Here is a 17,193-nt window from a genome sequence, read left to right on the forward strand (position 1 = left end):
TAAAATCAAATGTGTCCAAAAATTGGTTTAAATAACTGTCTAAGCCTTATTTTCTATGCAGGCCCAGGAAAGGTGCCTGAGTCCGGCAGGTGGGACTTACAGCTGGGCTTTCAGAGGGTGACCTGGTCTCCTTGGTCTCACGTGTGAGCTTTGGCATCAGTAGAACATCATCGCCATCCCCATCCTCTGCCTCGCCATCGCCATTTCCTGTAAGGTCCTATGGTATTGAAAAAGGATGATGTAAAGGAAGCAATAGTACAAAAGCATCATTCCATTGACATTACCCTACGAGTACCCAAAATACATCCTATTATCACCTGGTTTGTCTCTATTGAAAATCACACCTGCTAATCACATGTCCGTTCACAAATTCAAACTGGGTTGAAAAGATAAATGACCAGCAAGTTAAAGAAATGACTCTAATGCAGAATGCTGCCTGCCAGGCACCCAATCAACTCAGTCACAACACGTGAGAGGACAGCAGACATGGGGGTTGTTAAGGTCACCCTGGCTTACAGTGACATCTAAGACACCAGAAACTGTCTCAAACAAACAACCAAACACCAAACATACCATGGCCAAGGTGAGCCCATTCCAGAAACGAGTTTTGTTCTATTAGCATACTGATGACAGATAGGGAGACATAATTTCAAATATACAGGAAGGAATAAAAGGCTTCCCAGTAAATAAAGAATTTCATTTGTCTGATTTCTCATGCAATCTAAACTAAAAGGTACAAACCACATGCTGAGAAGAGGTGGTACCTGAGTGTAACTCAGCAGGCCGGAGACCTCCCTCTTTGACAGCCTTGATCTTGATCTGCGACCTGAAAGGAAGAGTTGGGAGTCCACATTTGGGAAGTAGGACAGTGGTCACCAGCCTGGAGAGTGGCCTTGCTAAAATGCATCCTCAACATCCTATCTTGGGCCAACCCCACGCCAGTCATTTTAGGAAGCCAGTGTCCCTCATCAGCTCCATGAGCTCACAGGGAAAAAGGACAAAAGGCCTGGCTTCTGCCTTCCTCTCCACAAAATAAGCATTAATATCTAAGGAGGAAGAGAAACCCATTCCTTCCTAGTCCACTCCATGTAACTGGCTGCATTTCCAACATTCCCATGGCCAAGCAGCTCTTGGGATAACAACAGGGAAACAGGCCACTTTTGCCCGTTTCAGAATGTCCTAGTGGACACTGTAGATGTCAAGGCCAAGAAGGGGCAATATAGGACTCCAAACCAGTAGTGGAGGAGCTTCTAAGTAGTCTGGGAGCTTCTAAGAGGAAGAGGCAAGGCGGCAGCATCTCCCGATCATGATGAAGCCCATATCAACAGAAGATAACCAAAGAGCCAGTCTCTGCTGAGACCAATCAGGAGCCTGCAGTGTCAGAGCTGATGCTCACCTCTGCTCTCCGGTGTGGTGTCAGCCTCTGCGCAGATTGCCTCCAAGACTGGGGGTGAGGGAGCACCCTTAGTGTCTGAGGAATGGTCGTTACAGTTCCCATTGACAATGACACATTCCTCACCCCCACTGGCACCCTCTTCTTCATTCAGATGTCTGCTGTCTCCCTTCATTGTTTCCTGGGAGAAAAGATCGGGGTAAGTAGGAGAAATGGGGGCATGAAGGGGCTGCATATTCCAAGTTTTATATCACAGGTTCTCTATTCTCAGCCCAAGAGACCCCAGGACACATTCTGAGGCTGATATTCTGTCCATATTCCCAGACGCCTCCTAATTTGGAGGCTCACCAAATTTGGAGGCTCAGGACCTGGTTCAATGTGGCTGGCTATGTGGGCTCAAAGTCCCAAGACAGAAGAGGAGGGTGGTGCTAAGGCTGGGGTCTGAGACTCGGGCTGCACTACAATTGGCCAGTACTTCAAACAATGCCATTTATGGCATGCTTACCTGGGCCCGCTGGAGCCAACCTAAGATTTCTTCTCCCTGGCCCCTTTTCCCAGCCTCTGCAGAGCCTTGAGAAGCCAGTTCACTCTTTTCCATCATGACCCCTTTGTTTGGGTCTCTAGGTCTCCTTTCCCCTTGCCCCTCCTCTCAGATAGGCTTCTCAGCAGCACAAGACCCACCCCAGCCCATCCTCTGGGGCCCATTGGTCAGTGGACCTGTCACTCATTCCCTCCCTCATCAGCTGGGGGTGAAACTCAAGTTCTGAAAGGAAGGAAGAATGTAGGAAAAGCAGTGACAAAAGGATGTGGCAGTCACCAGGATTGACAGATCTGACTTGTTGTGGCCTTGCCCCACACCCAGGACTTGGTCTTCCTATTGCTGTCTCTCTAGTAATCCAGCTAAGACTGTGAGAACCAGGTCCTCAAAGATGAATCCGTAAGCCTGTGTAACCCTTGCCCTGACTCACACAACACTATGAGCACCAATTAGGCATATGTACATGTAAGAATCAGTACCTGTCCAGGTAACTGTACACGTTTTGAATCAACACTCAGGAGAGGTAGAGGCAGATGGATCTCCAGGACACACGGGGCTACATTGTAAGATCCTGTCTCAAACCTCAAACAACCACCCCCCCCCAAAAAAAAAAACAGAAACTGTACCTTTCTATCAGACAACTGTGTGCCCATTCTGGACTAGGGAAGTGATGCCCCTGGAAAGAACCTGAGGTCAACACGAAAAGCTGCCTCAGAAGACAAAGGATGCTGAGAATGTCGGATGTTTGCCTGGCATTTCAGGACCAGAGTTAGAAGACCAGCACTGCAAAAATTATGAATGGTAAAATATGGCCCTGACTCTAAAAATGAAACAATAAGAGCTATGCACACAGGAGACAAGGATCACTCTCTGTGAGTTCAAGGTCAACCTGGCCTGTAGAATGAGTTCTTAGAGAATTTACCACCATGAGAAAATTAAAGCTATTCATAGTTGCTCACATTTGAAATCCAAGAATTTGGTAAACTAAGAAACATAGCCTCAAAAGTCAAAGCCAAAGGGCTACACAGATAAGCCCTGCCTTGAAAAATAAAAAAAGGGGGGGCTGGAGAGATGGCTCAGAGGTTAAGAGCACTGCCTACTCTGCCAGAGGTCCTGAGTTCAATTCCCAGCAACCACATGGTGGCTCATAACCACCTGCAATAAAATCTGGTGCCAACTTCTGGCCTGTGGGGACACATGCAGGCAGAACATTATAAGAGAGAGAGAGAGAGAGAGAGAGAGAGAGAGAGAGAGAGAGAGAGAGAGAGAGGAGAAACCAGACTGGACCACATAGTGAAACCTACTTAAAACTAAAATCTCAGAACTGAGAATGCAAAAGCAGGCAGATTCCTATGAATCTGAGACCAGTCTAGTCTACATAGCAAGTTCCAGGACAGCCAGGCCTACATCATGGGACCCTGATAAATAATTAAAAGAGATGGAGAGATAGCTCAGTGGTTAAGAGCACTGGCTTCCCACTTTTTCTTCCAGAGCACTAGGATCAATTCCCAGTACCCACATGGTGGCATGCAATCTTCTAAACAGTTCCAGGGGAGGCACTGTGCAGACATCTATGCAGGCAAAACACCCACCAACCAAAATAAATAAATTTTTAAATAATAAAATTATATGAATCAAATAGACAAAAAACCTTTTTATCCTCCCAGGAAATGAACGCTAAGTTTACTTTTTCATTCTGTCAGAGACATATTCTACTGTATCCAAGAATCCTTAGACAGTGCAGGCTGGCTTTGAACCTGTTGCAGTTAGCCTCAGAAGTACTGAGATTGGAGGCGTGAACTATGCCTGGTTTGCTCCTTCAGCTGGTGTGCGTCCACCCTTTTGACACTGAAATATGTTAACTACAAATCTCAGGCATGAGAACTGAATATATCAAGTCTATACACACACACACACACACACATACACATTACTATTTGGTTTTAGTTTTTATTTTGTTTCTTTAGTCCTGACTGCCCTTCTCCTGAGTGCTATGCTAGATCAGAATTAAAGGCATGCACACTGCCAAGTTTCTACCTATGAACTGATTTCAGTTATCCACAGACATCAGGTTGCATCATGCCTGGAATCTCATCGCGTGTTCACGTTGTACAGTCCAAGGAAGTCACTCACCACATACCCTTGTGTGCAGGAACTCTATCTAGTGAGCAGCTGCCGATCTGGTTTCCAGTCTCTTCCTTGCTCACTCACCATGAAAAGCTATCGACCAGGAGAACCTTCTAGAAGCAGCACCTAGTGCTGGTGCCAGAGTACAAGATATAGGCTTCTTGACCACCAGGGGGCGCTGTGTGGCTCAGGATGAACAGGCCCCATGTTGCCCAAGGGTATATTTGCAATTTATTCAAGGGAGCCCATACTGCCTCCTTTATACTTGCCCAAGCATGAGCTCTCCCCAAACGGGGGATGTGGACCTCATTACAACTGCAGGCCCGAGCCAGAGCCAACCTTGGACTTGATAATGCAGGCTTTAGCTACAATCTCAGTCTCAGGCTAAACCTAACTAACCTGCTCCACCAGGGTTTTAAACTTTATCAAGATCCTTGGCTGATTAATCTGCAAATTAAAGATTCACTGTTCTTACACAGACAAACAGAAAACGAGCTTCCTTCACCTGCACCCATGCTCCACAGTGCTTGGACTTCTTTCTCAACTCAAGGACTGTCTTCTGATCCCCAGGCTAGGGGAAGTGTCTGATCCAGTCTAACTGGCCAGTTCCTGAGGCCAGAAAGGCAGACTTTCAGGAAGGCTGCTGGAATGTGTTCAGAATAAGCATTTCCCCTCAGACCATATCAGTGTCACTAAGCAATCTAAGTGGCCTGCTCTGAGTGGGAGACTGAACCCCAGTGGACACTTGAGGGTCCACACCCTCAAGGCACACTGTGAGGGGGAGCCATACAGTTAAGAGCTGGTGTGGGGTTGCAACCCTAAAGCAAGGGCATGCATGACCTCCTGCGGGGTGGGCGGTGGGTTTTCTCACACAGCCTTGGACTTCAGTCCCTCAGACAGGCCCTAACTGGGTCACCAGAAGCCAGACAGGACTGGTGCCCTCTTCTTACACAGGTCCAAGCGGACCTGCTGCCCAGAGCTGACAATGATTAACTACCTCAGACCTTCCCCCAGGGCATTAGCAATGCCTAGTAGCCCAATGTCTGATAGGTGGGCGGCATCCCTTCCAACAAGCACACCAGTATCCCACAGAACTCCTGCCTGGTCCCAGCCAGGGCCTGGCAAGGAGCCCTGTCGTTCCTGCCCATTACCTGTGTGCCCTGTACAGGATGAACTGTCCCCCTACACACTGGGGCTGGCCATGACTCCTGTTAAAAGTACTTCTCTGGCAGAGCGACTCGGGTTGCCCTGCAAGGTGGCTTATAATTGCTACAACTCCAGTTACATGGGTCTGACAGACTGCCTCTTCTAGTCTCCTCAAAGACCATACCGTGCTCATATAGTACGGTCCAGGTCATTCAGGCCTACAAGTTACACCCTGTCTACAAAAACAAATGGGGAGGGTGCTATCAGACTGGATATATAACTTAGGTAAAGAGAATTTACTTGCCTAGCATTCAGAACCTGGCACCCCCAAAAGTCAGTTCACCCTCAGGGATTTTTTTTTTTTTTTTTTTTTTTTTTTGGTTTTTCAAGACAGGGTTTCCCTGTGGTTTTGGAGCCTGTCCTGGAACTAGCTCTTGTAGACCAGGCTGGTCTTGAACTCACAGAGATCCGCCTGCCTCTGCCTTCCAAGTGCTGGGATTAAAGGCGTGTGCCACCACCACCCACCCTCAGGGATTGATAACAAATCTCTTCCCAGGTACCTCACTTTGGCTTCTGGCAGCTCAAAGCTAGCGTTTCCTGAGTAATATGGCCCCTATCACAGCCAATCGCTTTTATCTGCTGATTTTCCAGTAGGGTTGCTAAACTGGCTTTCTTCCCAGGGGAGGTCCTAATAGGTCACCACACTGTCTTGTCAAACTGAACACAGGTAGCGTTCTCAGGTCTTTGCTGTATGTAGCCTGAACACAGCACATATGGTTGGCATCTCCCACTGCCAACCATGCAGGAGAAATTAGGATGTCAAAAGTAACCCTGCCAATTCAAATGCCCAGGCAGTCTAGGGCACATACATGCCTTACTGATATTTCTGGAGACAAGAAGACAGATCCCTTACGTGCTATTAAGGATGCATCAGCCACCCAGGGGCATAGAGCATGATCTAGCATTGTGTTTACCTTCCCTAACCTTGGGAGCAAAGGTAATCTGATTGCTTCCCAGAGACGGGGTCCAGCATGTGACTCGAGGGTGGGCAGCAGTGCAGGAACCAGGTCAGAGAAGATCAAATGCAATGTGGCAGACAAGAGGGGGAAATGACACCCCCAATTAGACTCAAGAGAAGGCCCAAGAGCTCCTACCAACCACAGGAATGAAGCTATGATTTGATGTCATCCTCCAGGCCGGCCAGCAAAGCAGCTACTCCACAGCATCTTGTAATATTAGTGGCATTCATGCGTCCCTGACAGAAGGAGGGTGTCAAGGGAAAGTGGAAGTCTGCCTCACCTACAGCTGCAGAACAAAACAAAGGAAAGAAGCAGAGGGTGGAAGAGTCTAACCTGCCCCGTTTAAGTAGTTCTCTGTAAGGGCATTGGCAATCCACAGCCTTCCTGAGTGTCACCCCCAGAGAAACAGCAGATATGCTACTTTTTACAGGAAGATACACCGTAGCTCAGAGGAAGCAGTGTCTAGTCAAGTTCACACAGCTGCAAGAGTCAGAGACTTAGTCCACTATAGTTCTTACCAGGCCTGGGAACATGGCAGATGTATAATTAAAGTTTGTGGGGCTGGAGAGGGCTCAGAGACTAAGTTAGCATTTGTTGCTCTTCCACTGGACGCCCTCTTCTGGCCTCTGAGGATAATGCAAGTATGTGGTGCAGACACATACAAGCAAAACAACCATAAAAAGTAAATCATGACCAAATAATAATAATGACAATAATAATAGTGTGTACTTAAACACTGTTTTCATTGAGGGTTTATTTTGTTTTCATTTAGGTTATGAAGACTGGTACTCCCTACATAGATCAGGCTGGCCTTGAACTCAGACCCACCTCCCTGCCTGTGTCTTGAGTGCTAGAATTAAAGGTGTGTACCATCATGCAGAAAGGGACACCATGTATCCAACAGTCATGCTACTCTGCCAGTGCATAAGCACCAGAGCTTGTCTTAGGATGAAATTCTGCCCAAGTTCCAAGAATCACATCAGGTTGTCTGCATGTCCACCTCACATACCAGCGTGTCATTTGTGATAGAAGTGACCACTGATGAGTGTGTAGTTTGAGTAGATGATTAAAAAAAAAAAAAAATCAAGCCAGGCACTGGTGGTGCACACCTTTAATCCCAGCACTCTGGAGGCAGAGGCAGGTGGATTTCTGAGTTTGAGGCCAGCCTGGTCTACAAGAGCTAGTTCCAGTACAGACTCCAAAGCTAGGAAACTCTGTCTCAAAAAAAAAAAAAAAGAAAGAAAGAAAAGAAAGAAAGAAAGAAAGAAGAAAGAAAGAAAGAAAGAAAGAAAGAAAGAAAGAAAGAAAGAAAATGAAAATCTAGCCCAGGATATGGCTTTCTCATCCTGCCACACACCCTGCCTTTGATATCAGATGTCCCTGAAGCCAGGCATGGTAGTGAATAACTAAACTATCGGCACTTGGGACGAGAGGATTGGGGGTCCAAGGCCACCTGGGCAGTACAGTCAGATCCTGTCTCGAAAATAATTTGTATCCCAGCATTCAGTTGGTGGCTCACAAATGCCTAAGTCCAGTTCCATTAGGTCTACTGCCCTCTCTGGCTCCCATGTGCACTATATACATGCAATACACATACACAAACAAAATAGGATTTTAAAAACAGGGGTTAGGGGGAGAGAGGGCTCAGTGTTTAGGAGCGCGTATTGAGGGGCAGCAGAGGGTAGCTCCTTCCAGAAGGGGCCGTGTTAAAGTAGAAAAACACAACCATGCTATTCTTATCATAGGCATTAGCCATATTCCTGCCGTTTTCCAGGGCTGAGGGTATAGTTCAATTCTTGCCTAGCAGGCATGAAGGAGCTCAATCCCAGGCACCAGTGGCACACCCAAAATCTACTTGGGAAACACTTCAGAATTCTCACTGCATGAGAATCAGAAGCTCAAAGCAATCCTCACCTACAAAAAGAATGACATAGGTTTGGATGATGTGAGACCCTGTCTCTAAAACATAAAAACAAGAAACAGTAAAAAAGTATAAATGTGGGAGGAGGAGGAGGAGGAGGAGGGAAATGTGAGGAGGGGAGAAGGTGGAAATTAAGGAAAAATTAAAATTAAAATAAAAAAATTTTTAAAAAAAGTATAAATGGTGAGACTGGAGAGATGGCTCAGCAGTTAAGAGCAATGACACCTCTTCCAGAGGTCCAGAGTTCAATTCCCAGTAATCCCCATAGTGGCTCTCAACCATCTCTCGTGGGATCTCACGTCCTCTCTTCTGCATAAAGGTGTACATGTAGGTAGAACACTTCTATACATAAAAAATAAATATTTTTTTTGGGCTGGAGAGATGGCTCAGAGGTTAAGAGCACTGGGTGCTCTTCCAAAGGTCCTGAGTTCAATTCCCAGCAACCACATGGTGGCTCACAACCATCTATAATGAGGTCTGGTGCCCTCTTCTGGCCTGCAGGCATACACACAGACAGAATATGGTATACATAATAAATAAATAAATAAATAAATAAATAAATAAATAAAAAATATTTTTTAAAGTATAAAAGGCATAAGCCTGTAATTCCAGCACATGGAGGAAAGAGGACCAGAAGTTCAAAGCATCCCAGCCTCAAGCTCAGCCCGAATACTTGAGACCCTGTATGTATGTGCACTATGTGAATGCCAAGTGCCAGAAGCAGGGGTTGGGTCCTCTGGAACTGGAGTTCCATATGGTTGGGAGCCATCCTGTGGGGGAATGAGAGCCAAGTGTCCTTGGCCACTGAGCCCTCTCCTGCATCGGAAGCCACCTTTTGAGGACTGCGCCATTACCTGGGTGAGGTTCAGATTTGTCCACCTCAGAGCCCTGAGGCAGGTCAGCAGGAAAGGTGTTACCGGTACCAACCTACACTAGAGTGTCTTGATCCAACACATCCTGTCAGCGCCTTATTGGATGAAGTCAGGTTGAGGCAGGGGCACTAGAAAGTCATTTCCAATGGAATTCCAATGCAGAACCCACTCCAAGCTAATGAGACCATCTCTGTTGGTGGTACCTACCGTTGAATGTAACCCTGGTTGACCTGGAACTCACTATGTAGTACAGGCTACCCTAGAACTCTTGTCAATCTTAGCCTCCTGGAATGTTGAGTTTAGAGGCACCAGATTCTATCCATTAACACACTGTGAGGGAAACAATTCTGTGACCAATTCTGCACACAACCAAAGAAATAAATGAGCCTGCCGGGTGGTGGGGGCACATGCTTTTAATCCCAGCACTTGGGAGGCAGAGGCAGGTGAATCTCTTGAGTTCGAGGCCAGCCTGTTCTACACCATGAGTTCCAGGACAGTCTACAAAGCTACAGAGAAACCCTGTCTCAAAAAGCCAAAAAGAGAAGGAGGAGGAGGAAAAGAAATAGATGAGCCTTCCTACTACACTCAAACAAGGCAGGAGAAAGGTGGGGCCAACAGGCTTTTCCTAATTGACTTTTAGTTACAGTTAGGACACAGCTTTCTTGCGTGCTGCCTGGTGTCACGAATGTCAGCATGGGAAACTGCTGAGACCAGACCATCCGTCGTCTCCATGAAAGAGGGACCTACACCAGGCAAGCTAGATGATTCTATTCTGACCGGCTAAGGCTGATGGACTTATCCCAAAGAACTTTTGACCAGAAGAGATCAGGGAATATTTGTCATAAATAATAGTGAGTGGTGGCTCAAGCCTTTAATCACAGAGCTCAGGAGACAGAGGCAGGCCAGTCTGGTCTACAGAGCAAGTTCCAGGACAGACAGAATTGTTACACAGAGAAACCCTGTTTCAAAAAAGCAAAAACAAAAGACACAAGAAACTAAACAAACCAAGTCCAGGAGAGAGAAAACACCATTTTAGAAACTCTACTCCCAAATCTCAAGCAAAGCACTGTCCAAAAGCCCAAAGAAGATTCATTTGTTGAGCCAGCAGTTAGGTCTTCTTTGAGGGGTGTTGCCAAACCTGACCAGGGCCTCATGCAAGCCTCGAGTACCCTACAGCAGAGCTCCTAGGTCCCATTAACCAGTAAGTCCCATAAACAACTGATCCCACTCAGACTGAGATAAAAGTTTCAACATCAAATGTTGAGCTGAGCTGGGTGGGTGGTGGTGCACACCTTTAATCCCAGGCAGGGGCAGGTAGATGTCTGTGAGTCCCAGGCCAGCCTGGTCTACAGAGTAAATTCCAGGACAGCCAGGGCTACACAGAGAAAGCCAGTCTCAAAAAAAGATAGATAAAACTAAGCTAAAACATGTTGTTCTGTGTGTATACACAGCACAACGCATTCAACCCAGGGCCCCCGTGCTGCCTGGGAACTACATCCTCTACATTTGACTCCTTAGAGTCTTTCCTTCTGTTTACTCAAGGGAACTTCAGCATCTCCAGCTCCCATAAAGCAAACTCTATAGACAGAGCCGGGTGGTGGTGGCGCACACCTTCAATCCCAACACTTGGGAGGCAGAGGCAAGTGGATCCCTGTGAGTTTGAGGCCAGCCTGGTCTACAAGAGCTAGTTCCAGGACAGGCTCCAAAGCTACAGAGAAACCCTGTCTCAATAAATAAATAAATAAATAAATAACAGAACAGAACAAGGGAGCTCAGGGCACCTCCTTCTTTGTAGAATGTCGACCCTGGGCCCTGCTCATGTTGCCTCAGATTACCACCCTACAATGGATTTTAATTAAACTTGGGCTTTCCTCAACATATTGAGAATGAGCAATTGGTCCACTAACCTAAAAATATGGGCAAAGGTACAACCATATCCACTTCTCAGCTGGGAGGGTGTTTCAAGAAAAATAACTCGACACAGCAACAAGAATGCGTGTCCCCAGCCAGAGGCAGACCTCCAAACACCTGCCCTGTGCGACCCTGCTATCCTTCCGCAGGGCAGTGGTCCTGAGATGGTGACAGGTGCTAAAGTGCAAAAGTCCCCTACTAAGTGCTAAAGTCCCCTACTAAGAGCAAGTCACAACCAGGGAGGTGACTAGATCTCCCAGAGCCCCATCATCTATAAAGGACCCCCCCACAGGATTCATAAAGTCCCACTTGCAAAGGACGTGACAAACAGACCTGCTATAAATTACAAGTATTGAGGGAGGCAATGGATGGAGGTTAGGGAGGAGAGGAAAGAAGGTCAGGCAAGCCCATCCTGGTAGTATACACCTGAGGCCAGGCCTGGTGACACATGCCAGCACTTGGGGCCAAGGAAACTGTGTTTGAAACAGATTATGTAACAAAAAAAAGGCCCTATTATTTCTTAAGGGAAAAAAAAAAATCCACCAGGTCTGAGATTGCCCCCTGTACCACAGTAAAGGACCCGGGGAAACTTCAGATTTAGCAAGGGCTATCTCAGAAATGCTTATCCAGAACTGACATGGAAGTTGGTCCAGGACAAAGAAATGCCAGGGGACATTTCCCTGGATGGAGTGTTTGTCCAAATGTCCACTGAAATCGGGTGCCTCGGGCTGCCATAATGAGGGGTGACAGGCGTCTCCAGGTCACAGGCACCACATGGCTGGAGGAAGGGCAGGCAGAGAAGCAGCCTCCCAGCCCCACCTCCCTTCCTCCTCCCTCAGCCCCCTGCAGCTCCCAGATCCTCTTTTCCCCTCCCCCAACCTTTGCAGGGGTAAGGGCTTTGCCTATGGCTTTAAAGAGGATGTGGCTGGCCTCAGCAGCCCCTTTGTCTTGGCTCTCTCCACCCCGACAGGAAAGGTGAAGGATTGTGCTTAGCTTTACAATTACACCTTCAGTTAGTCTCACGTTTGGAGGGGGAAGGAGCAAAAAGTAGCTCCAACCATAGAAACACAGCCCCTTTTCAAAGGGAACAAAGGGGGCTGGTGATGAAGGCTCTGCAGGTAAAGGTACTTGCAGCCAAGGTTGTCAACCTAAGCTCACTCTCCAGATCCACATGGTGGCGTGTACTACTTCGAGTTTTCCTGACCTTCACAATGGAGCCACATTCGTGTACACACACATAAAGTATAATAATTTTTTAAAGGAAACAAAGACAGCCCTTCCTGACAACTCCCCAGTCACAGACAATGATGGTTTAGAAATGCTTCCATAACTAAGAATGAAACAGTACCTCAGGAAGGCAGGAAAAGGAGGGGCTGGCAAAGGTGACTCTCCATGCCGCTCTCAGCACAGGCCACCTCGACAGTCACGTGCTGGGGACTACTCTAGGTACCACTGAGTGTTCCACCTTAAAGATGGAAGGTTTTAGAGCTGAACCCAGCTTCATCCCTGATCCTTGTGAAGATTGTTCCTACTGCACGGATGTAACAACTAAGACACTGGGCTAGAACTCTAATTGCTTTGCAATAATACCATCTAAGCACAAATCCAAAGCGACGCTTGCCTGAAAAGGTCAGCCCGTGCTGGGAGGTAATGAGGCCAACTACATAAACACAAATGCTTGCTGCATTACCAACCCTACAAAAGTTTTACCTTGAAGGTGGGAGATGCAACCCAGTAGTAGATGGCTTGCCTGAAATAAGACACTGGGTTAGGTCCCAAAGCACCTTTTTGGGGGGTGGAGGGGGCGGATAAGATTCCCAAGTCTGGAAAGGCTAAGTATATACCTGAGGTTTCCAAGGGTCAGCACACAAGCCTTAACAGGCCTAGAGGACACAGTAGGGTCAGTGTCGTCGCCAGTCCACCAAAACCCACAACATCCACAAGTCAGGAAGCACTCACTCTACTGGGCCCTTAATTCCTTTTCATTCACACGCTTCAGACTGCAAAGCGGGAATCACTGATTCCGTGCCGCAAGCCTCAAGGATGTAGGGGGTTGCAGGCTGGAGGCAGAGGCATGTGGAGACCACAGGACTGCAGCCACAGGTGGATAGAGCAAGACACGCTGCTCCTCTGGGCAGTCCATCCTTGTGACCGCAGGACTCCGTTTTCCCGGTCGAACCTTCTAGCCTGGAAGAACTCCACAGGCGTCCTTAAGCAATCCCTGAAGTAAGTACAGACGCTCGCATGCTAGTAAGTGAAGGCAGGTTTCTTCTGTTTTATTTTGGTTTTGATTTGCTTAATTAAGGTCTCGGTTTAGGAATTTGTAAGTGGGGCCACCTCACCCCGGAAGAAAGTTAAGAATGGAAAGTGAGCCCCTGGGGCAGCCGGCGTGGTGAGGCAACGCCCCCAGCTCCTCCCTGGCCAGGTGTGCTCAGGCGGCCCCTCCCAGCTGCCGGCTGCACCTCAACTCAGGTGGCTCCGCTCCGGAGGACCCCGGGGACAACGCCCATCTCGCATCCCCACTGGCCGGTACCCAGAGCACCATCCCAACCTGGGGATATCCGTCACGCGAAGTTCCAAGTCAGAAGGGATCCACATTCACCGCTACCTTGACGAGACAACTTCTTCCTCTACATCCGGACCATCCCTCCCCGAGGAGGCTCCGGGTGAGCCGAGGCCAGGTAAGGACACTGGGTCCCGGGGACAGCCACCCGTCGAGCCCCATTCCGCTCCCAAGTGCCCTCAACTCGAGATTCCAGAGAAGCGACACATCTCCTTCCCTGAATTCAGAATCGGGTGCAGTGAAGGCATCGCTTCCTCTGCCCCCATGCCTGGTACCCGTGTCCCCGTCCCGCTAAACACCACGCGCCCCGTTCCCTCCGGTTCCCCGCAAACCTGCAGGCGCCTCTAGGGGACCTGTCGTCCCGGCACCCACCCAATCCCAGACTCCAGCTTCCGGTCCCCTGGAGCGCTGGGCGCTCACCTGCCGCGAGCCTTGCTGTGGCGAGGCGCCGTGGTCCCGCTGCGGGTCGTGGCCAGCGGACGGCGCGGGGTGCCCGGCTCGCGAATCTCCGGCGCCGATCGCCGCGCTACGTTTACTTGGGCCGCTTAACCCCCGCGCTGCCGGCCGGGAACGGCCGTGCGCTCGCCCGCGCGCCAGTGGGCCGCCCGGGTTGGTTCGGGGCGTAGAGGCGGGAGAGTCCACGCGGGCTGCAGCTGCGAGGCGAGGGGAGGCGGCGAGGGCGCTGTGGGCCAGGCGAGCACGGGAGTGGGTGGGGAGGGGGCGGCGCCGCTGCCCTTGTAGCCCCGGCCCGGCCCTCGCCCCGCCCCCGCCCGGGGGCGCCCCCACCGCAGCCACTCACCGGCCGGCCGGGCCAAGGGGACGGGCGAGGGAGATTTGAAATCCCTCCCGAGCCTCCTAGCCCCGCCTCCTCGGGCGCCGCCCCTGGGCCCCCTATGTCTGGAGGGTCACCCTCGGCAATGATTCGATCCCACAGGGACTCCACCTGAGATCCCCCTATGCTGTCCCCCACGCCCGAGCAGATGCACACACTCACATGCAAGCACACACTGGCAGGTCTGGATGCCCGACCCAGAGAGGGAAGAGCTCCCGCTGGAGTCACACAGCAACCCTGCATCCGCTTTTCCACCATCCCTCCGCTGCAAGGCTGGCCAGGGCGCTGCTGTGGCCTTGCAGGTCACCAGCTGGGGACCCCGTTACTGCTTCCTGCCTTCACCCAGTTTCGCCTTTGTCAGCCATTTTGAAGGGAAAGGAGGCCCTTCGAGGAAGAAGAAGCATTCGTGTTCCCCCGACTACCTGGATTCTCGTGCCAACTGGGGGAAAGTACTACTCCGCAGCTTAGGGTTGCCTCGGCCATAAGCCCCATTGGGAAAACATTAATATTTATAATAGGCACCTGACGTTTATATTTCTTTATTTTCTTTTGTGCCTGCTTGTTGTCTGTCCCCATACTTTAGATGGTGAACACCAAAGTAGATACTAAATAAATATATGTTAAATGAATGCGCAGAACGAACGATTGCAATGACGAACTACAAGGCCAAGCACGTGCTGGCTCCACTCGGCCTTCACAAATCTCCCTGACTTGGCTCCAACCTGTTCTCCGTTTTACTGTTCCTCAGATGCACCAAACAGTTTCCTTAAGGTGAATGAGTGCTTTGGTGTCTCTTTCCTCCTTAGACTCTGTTTCCTTACGTCTGTCCCAGGAGGAAGCTTTTCATTACTACATAGGACAATCTTTCCTTCTAGGCTCCTTGTGTTCCCATAACACTTAAGCCTCTCTAAGATTGTCTTGTATATTCTTGTCTGCATTTCCCTCGCAGGGGGGCAGGGGACCTCACTCTAGAAGATGGAAGCCACAGCTATCTGTCTCTACAGCCCACAGGGGGCCTAACATCAAAAGGAACGAACTCAACACAAGTTTGCTGAATGAATGAATCTCCACTGGTTTCCTGCCTGGAGGCTCCAGCTTGAGTTAAACACAGCTTTCCCCAGCGCCTCTCCCTGGCTAGAGAATAAATGAGCAAGTGGGGACTACTTTGGGAACTTCAGGTTTCAACATTCTCTGGGCCTTGTTCCACTTAAAAAAGAATAGAAAGGCCAAGAGACAGAAGAAGAGAAAGACTTAAACAGAGCCCAGTGGAGGCCTGACCTCATGGGGAGGGCCAGCAGGAACTTCTTGGCACTGGGACAAACAGCTCTAAAGTGTGACCCACAAGTTGGTGCAGAGAGAGAATGCCTTAAGCATCCAAATTAGCAGGTGGTCTTGGTCTTGATCTTGTAACTATCCAGAGAATAGCAGGACCTGGTCGATCCTGCCTGGAATCCCAGCACTTGGGAATTGCCTCATTCAAGGCCATTCTCAGCTACATAGCAAGTTCCAGACCAGACTGGCCTGTATGAGTATATGAGACCTTGTCTAAATCCCTCTTTCCCCAACCCAGAAAAAAAAAAAAAAGTCAGGAGAACGGGAGTAAGAAAACTACCTTCAGGGCTGGACAGATGGATAAGTGGTTAAGAATGCTGGCTGATCTTCCAGAGGATGGGGGTTCAATACCAAGCACCCATATGCAGCTCACAACACAGTTCCAGGGGACCCAACACTCTCTTCTGCCTTTCACAAACATACATGAAAGCAAACACCATACACACCAAATAATAATCATATTTTAAAAGAAAGAACACTAGGGAAGCGTGATGGCGCATACCGTTAAGCCCAGCACTTCTGAGGTAGAGACAGCAAGATCTCTGTGAGTTGGAAGCTGGTCAGACTGGTCTCCATTGCAAGTTCCAGGTCAGTTAAGGTTATCCAGTGAGATCTTGTTGGAAGAAAGAAACTAATCCCAAGAGAGCACAAAGCTTCACAGTTTGAAAACTCATTAGTCATATTGGTGGACTCCCTTGAGCTACAAGACCCCCCAGTAAAGACAGAGCAAGGAGCACCAGCCGGAGTGTGGAGCAGTGAAAAGAAGCTCAGAAGAGGGAGGCATTTGTATAACACCACCTTGACTGCACACCTGTGTCCGTCAGCAGTGTTTATTGTAAGATATAGCTGGTCATAATCATCACAACCATGCTGCTAATCACTGTGTCCTAAGGAGACTAGGGTTGGGTGAGTAGCCCTGTGGCAGAGGCCTGGCTCGCCTACCATGTGCAAGGCCCAGGAGCTCCTTCCTCACCACCGTATGCAGCATGCACATGCATGCACACAGAGATCTGTGATTAAAGCCCATTTGTTTTACATTCAAGAGACAAAAAGAAACTGGGGTTGGTTTCACACTTTCAACTCTAGCTCTTGGGAGATGGAGGTGGCAGGATTGCTAGTTGTCTGACACAGGCTGGACTGCATGGAGAATTGCAGGATAAGCCTGGACCATATAGAGAGATGCCTCCCCTTTTCCTTCAACAAAGAAGGAAGAAAGAAAACACATCAACTAAAGGATGTCCTTGCTCTCAACACGCAGGAAATACCTAGGAAAGGACTATAGTGCCACCTGCTCACTCTCTCATACAGGAAAACAAATGCATTACATGCAGGAGGCAGATTTGAAAGCAAACGAGGCAAAACATAAACAAACGGGTAGTCTGCTTTTAAAGCTTTGTATATTCCTTGTACTTGTCTTATAATGTCGAAAATTTTGTGTTTCATTATTTATCTGGTGTGGCGGCTGGAGGTCAGAGGACAGTTTTTCAGGGCTCTCTCCTTTTCCACTATGTGGGTTCTGGGGCTTGAACTCAGCTCTTC

The 17,193-nt window shown here is 48.9% G+C and overlaps 1 protein-coding gene across 1 annotated transcript in view; it reads right to left on the reverse strand.

Moving 5' to 3' along the window:
• Positions 1–13,971, reverse strand: part of LOC130881172 (DNA (cytosine-5)-methyltransferase 3B-like) — a 35,464-nt gene extending 21,493 nt beyond the window's left edge. Inside the window, exons 1-4 of the mRNA XM_057780523.1 lie at positions 13,911–13,971; positions 1,397–1,574; positions 765–826; positions 101–217 (exon numbers count right to left, since the gene is read on the reverse strand). Of these exons, the coding sequence (XP_057636506.1) occupies positions 101–217; positions 765–826; positions 1,397–1,568 (351 nt within the window). The 5' untranslated portion in view covers positions 1,569–1,574; positions 13,911–13,971. The remainder of the gene's footprint in view (positions 1–100; positions 218–764; positions 827–1,396; positions 1,575–13,910) is intronic.
• Positions 13,972–17,193: the final 3,222 nt, after the last annotated feature.

Source organism: Chionomys nivalis, chromosome 9 (genome assembly GCF_950005125.1).
Source record: "Chionomys nivalis chromosome 9, mChiNiv1.1, whole genome shotgun sequence".
NCBI lineage: Eukaryota > Metazoa > Chordata > Mammalia > Rodentia > Cricetidae > Chionomys > Chionomys nivalis.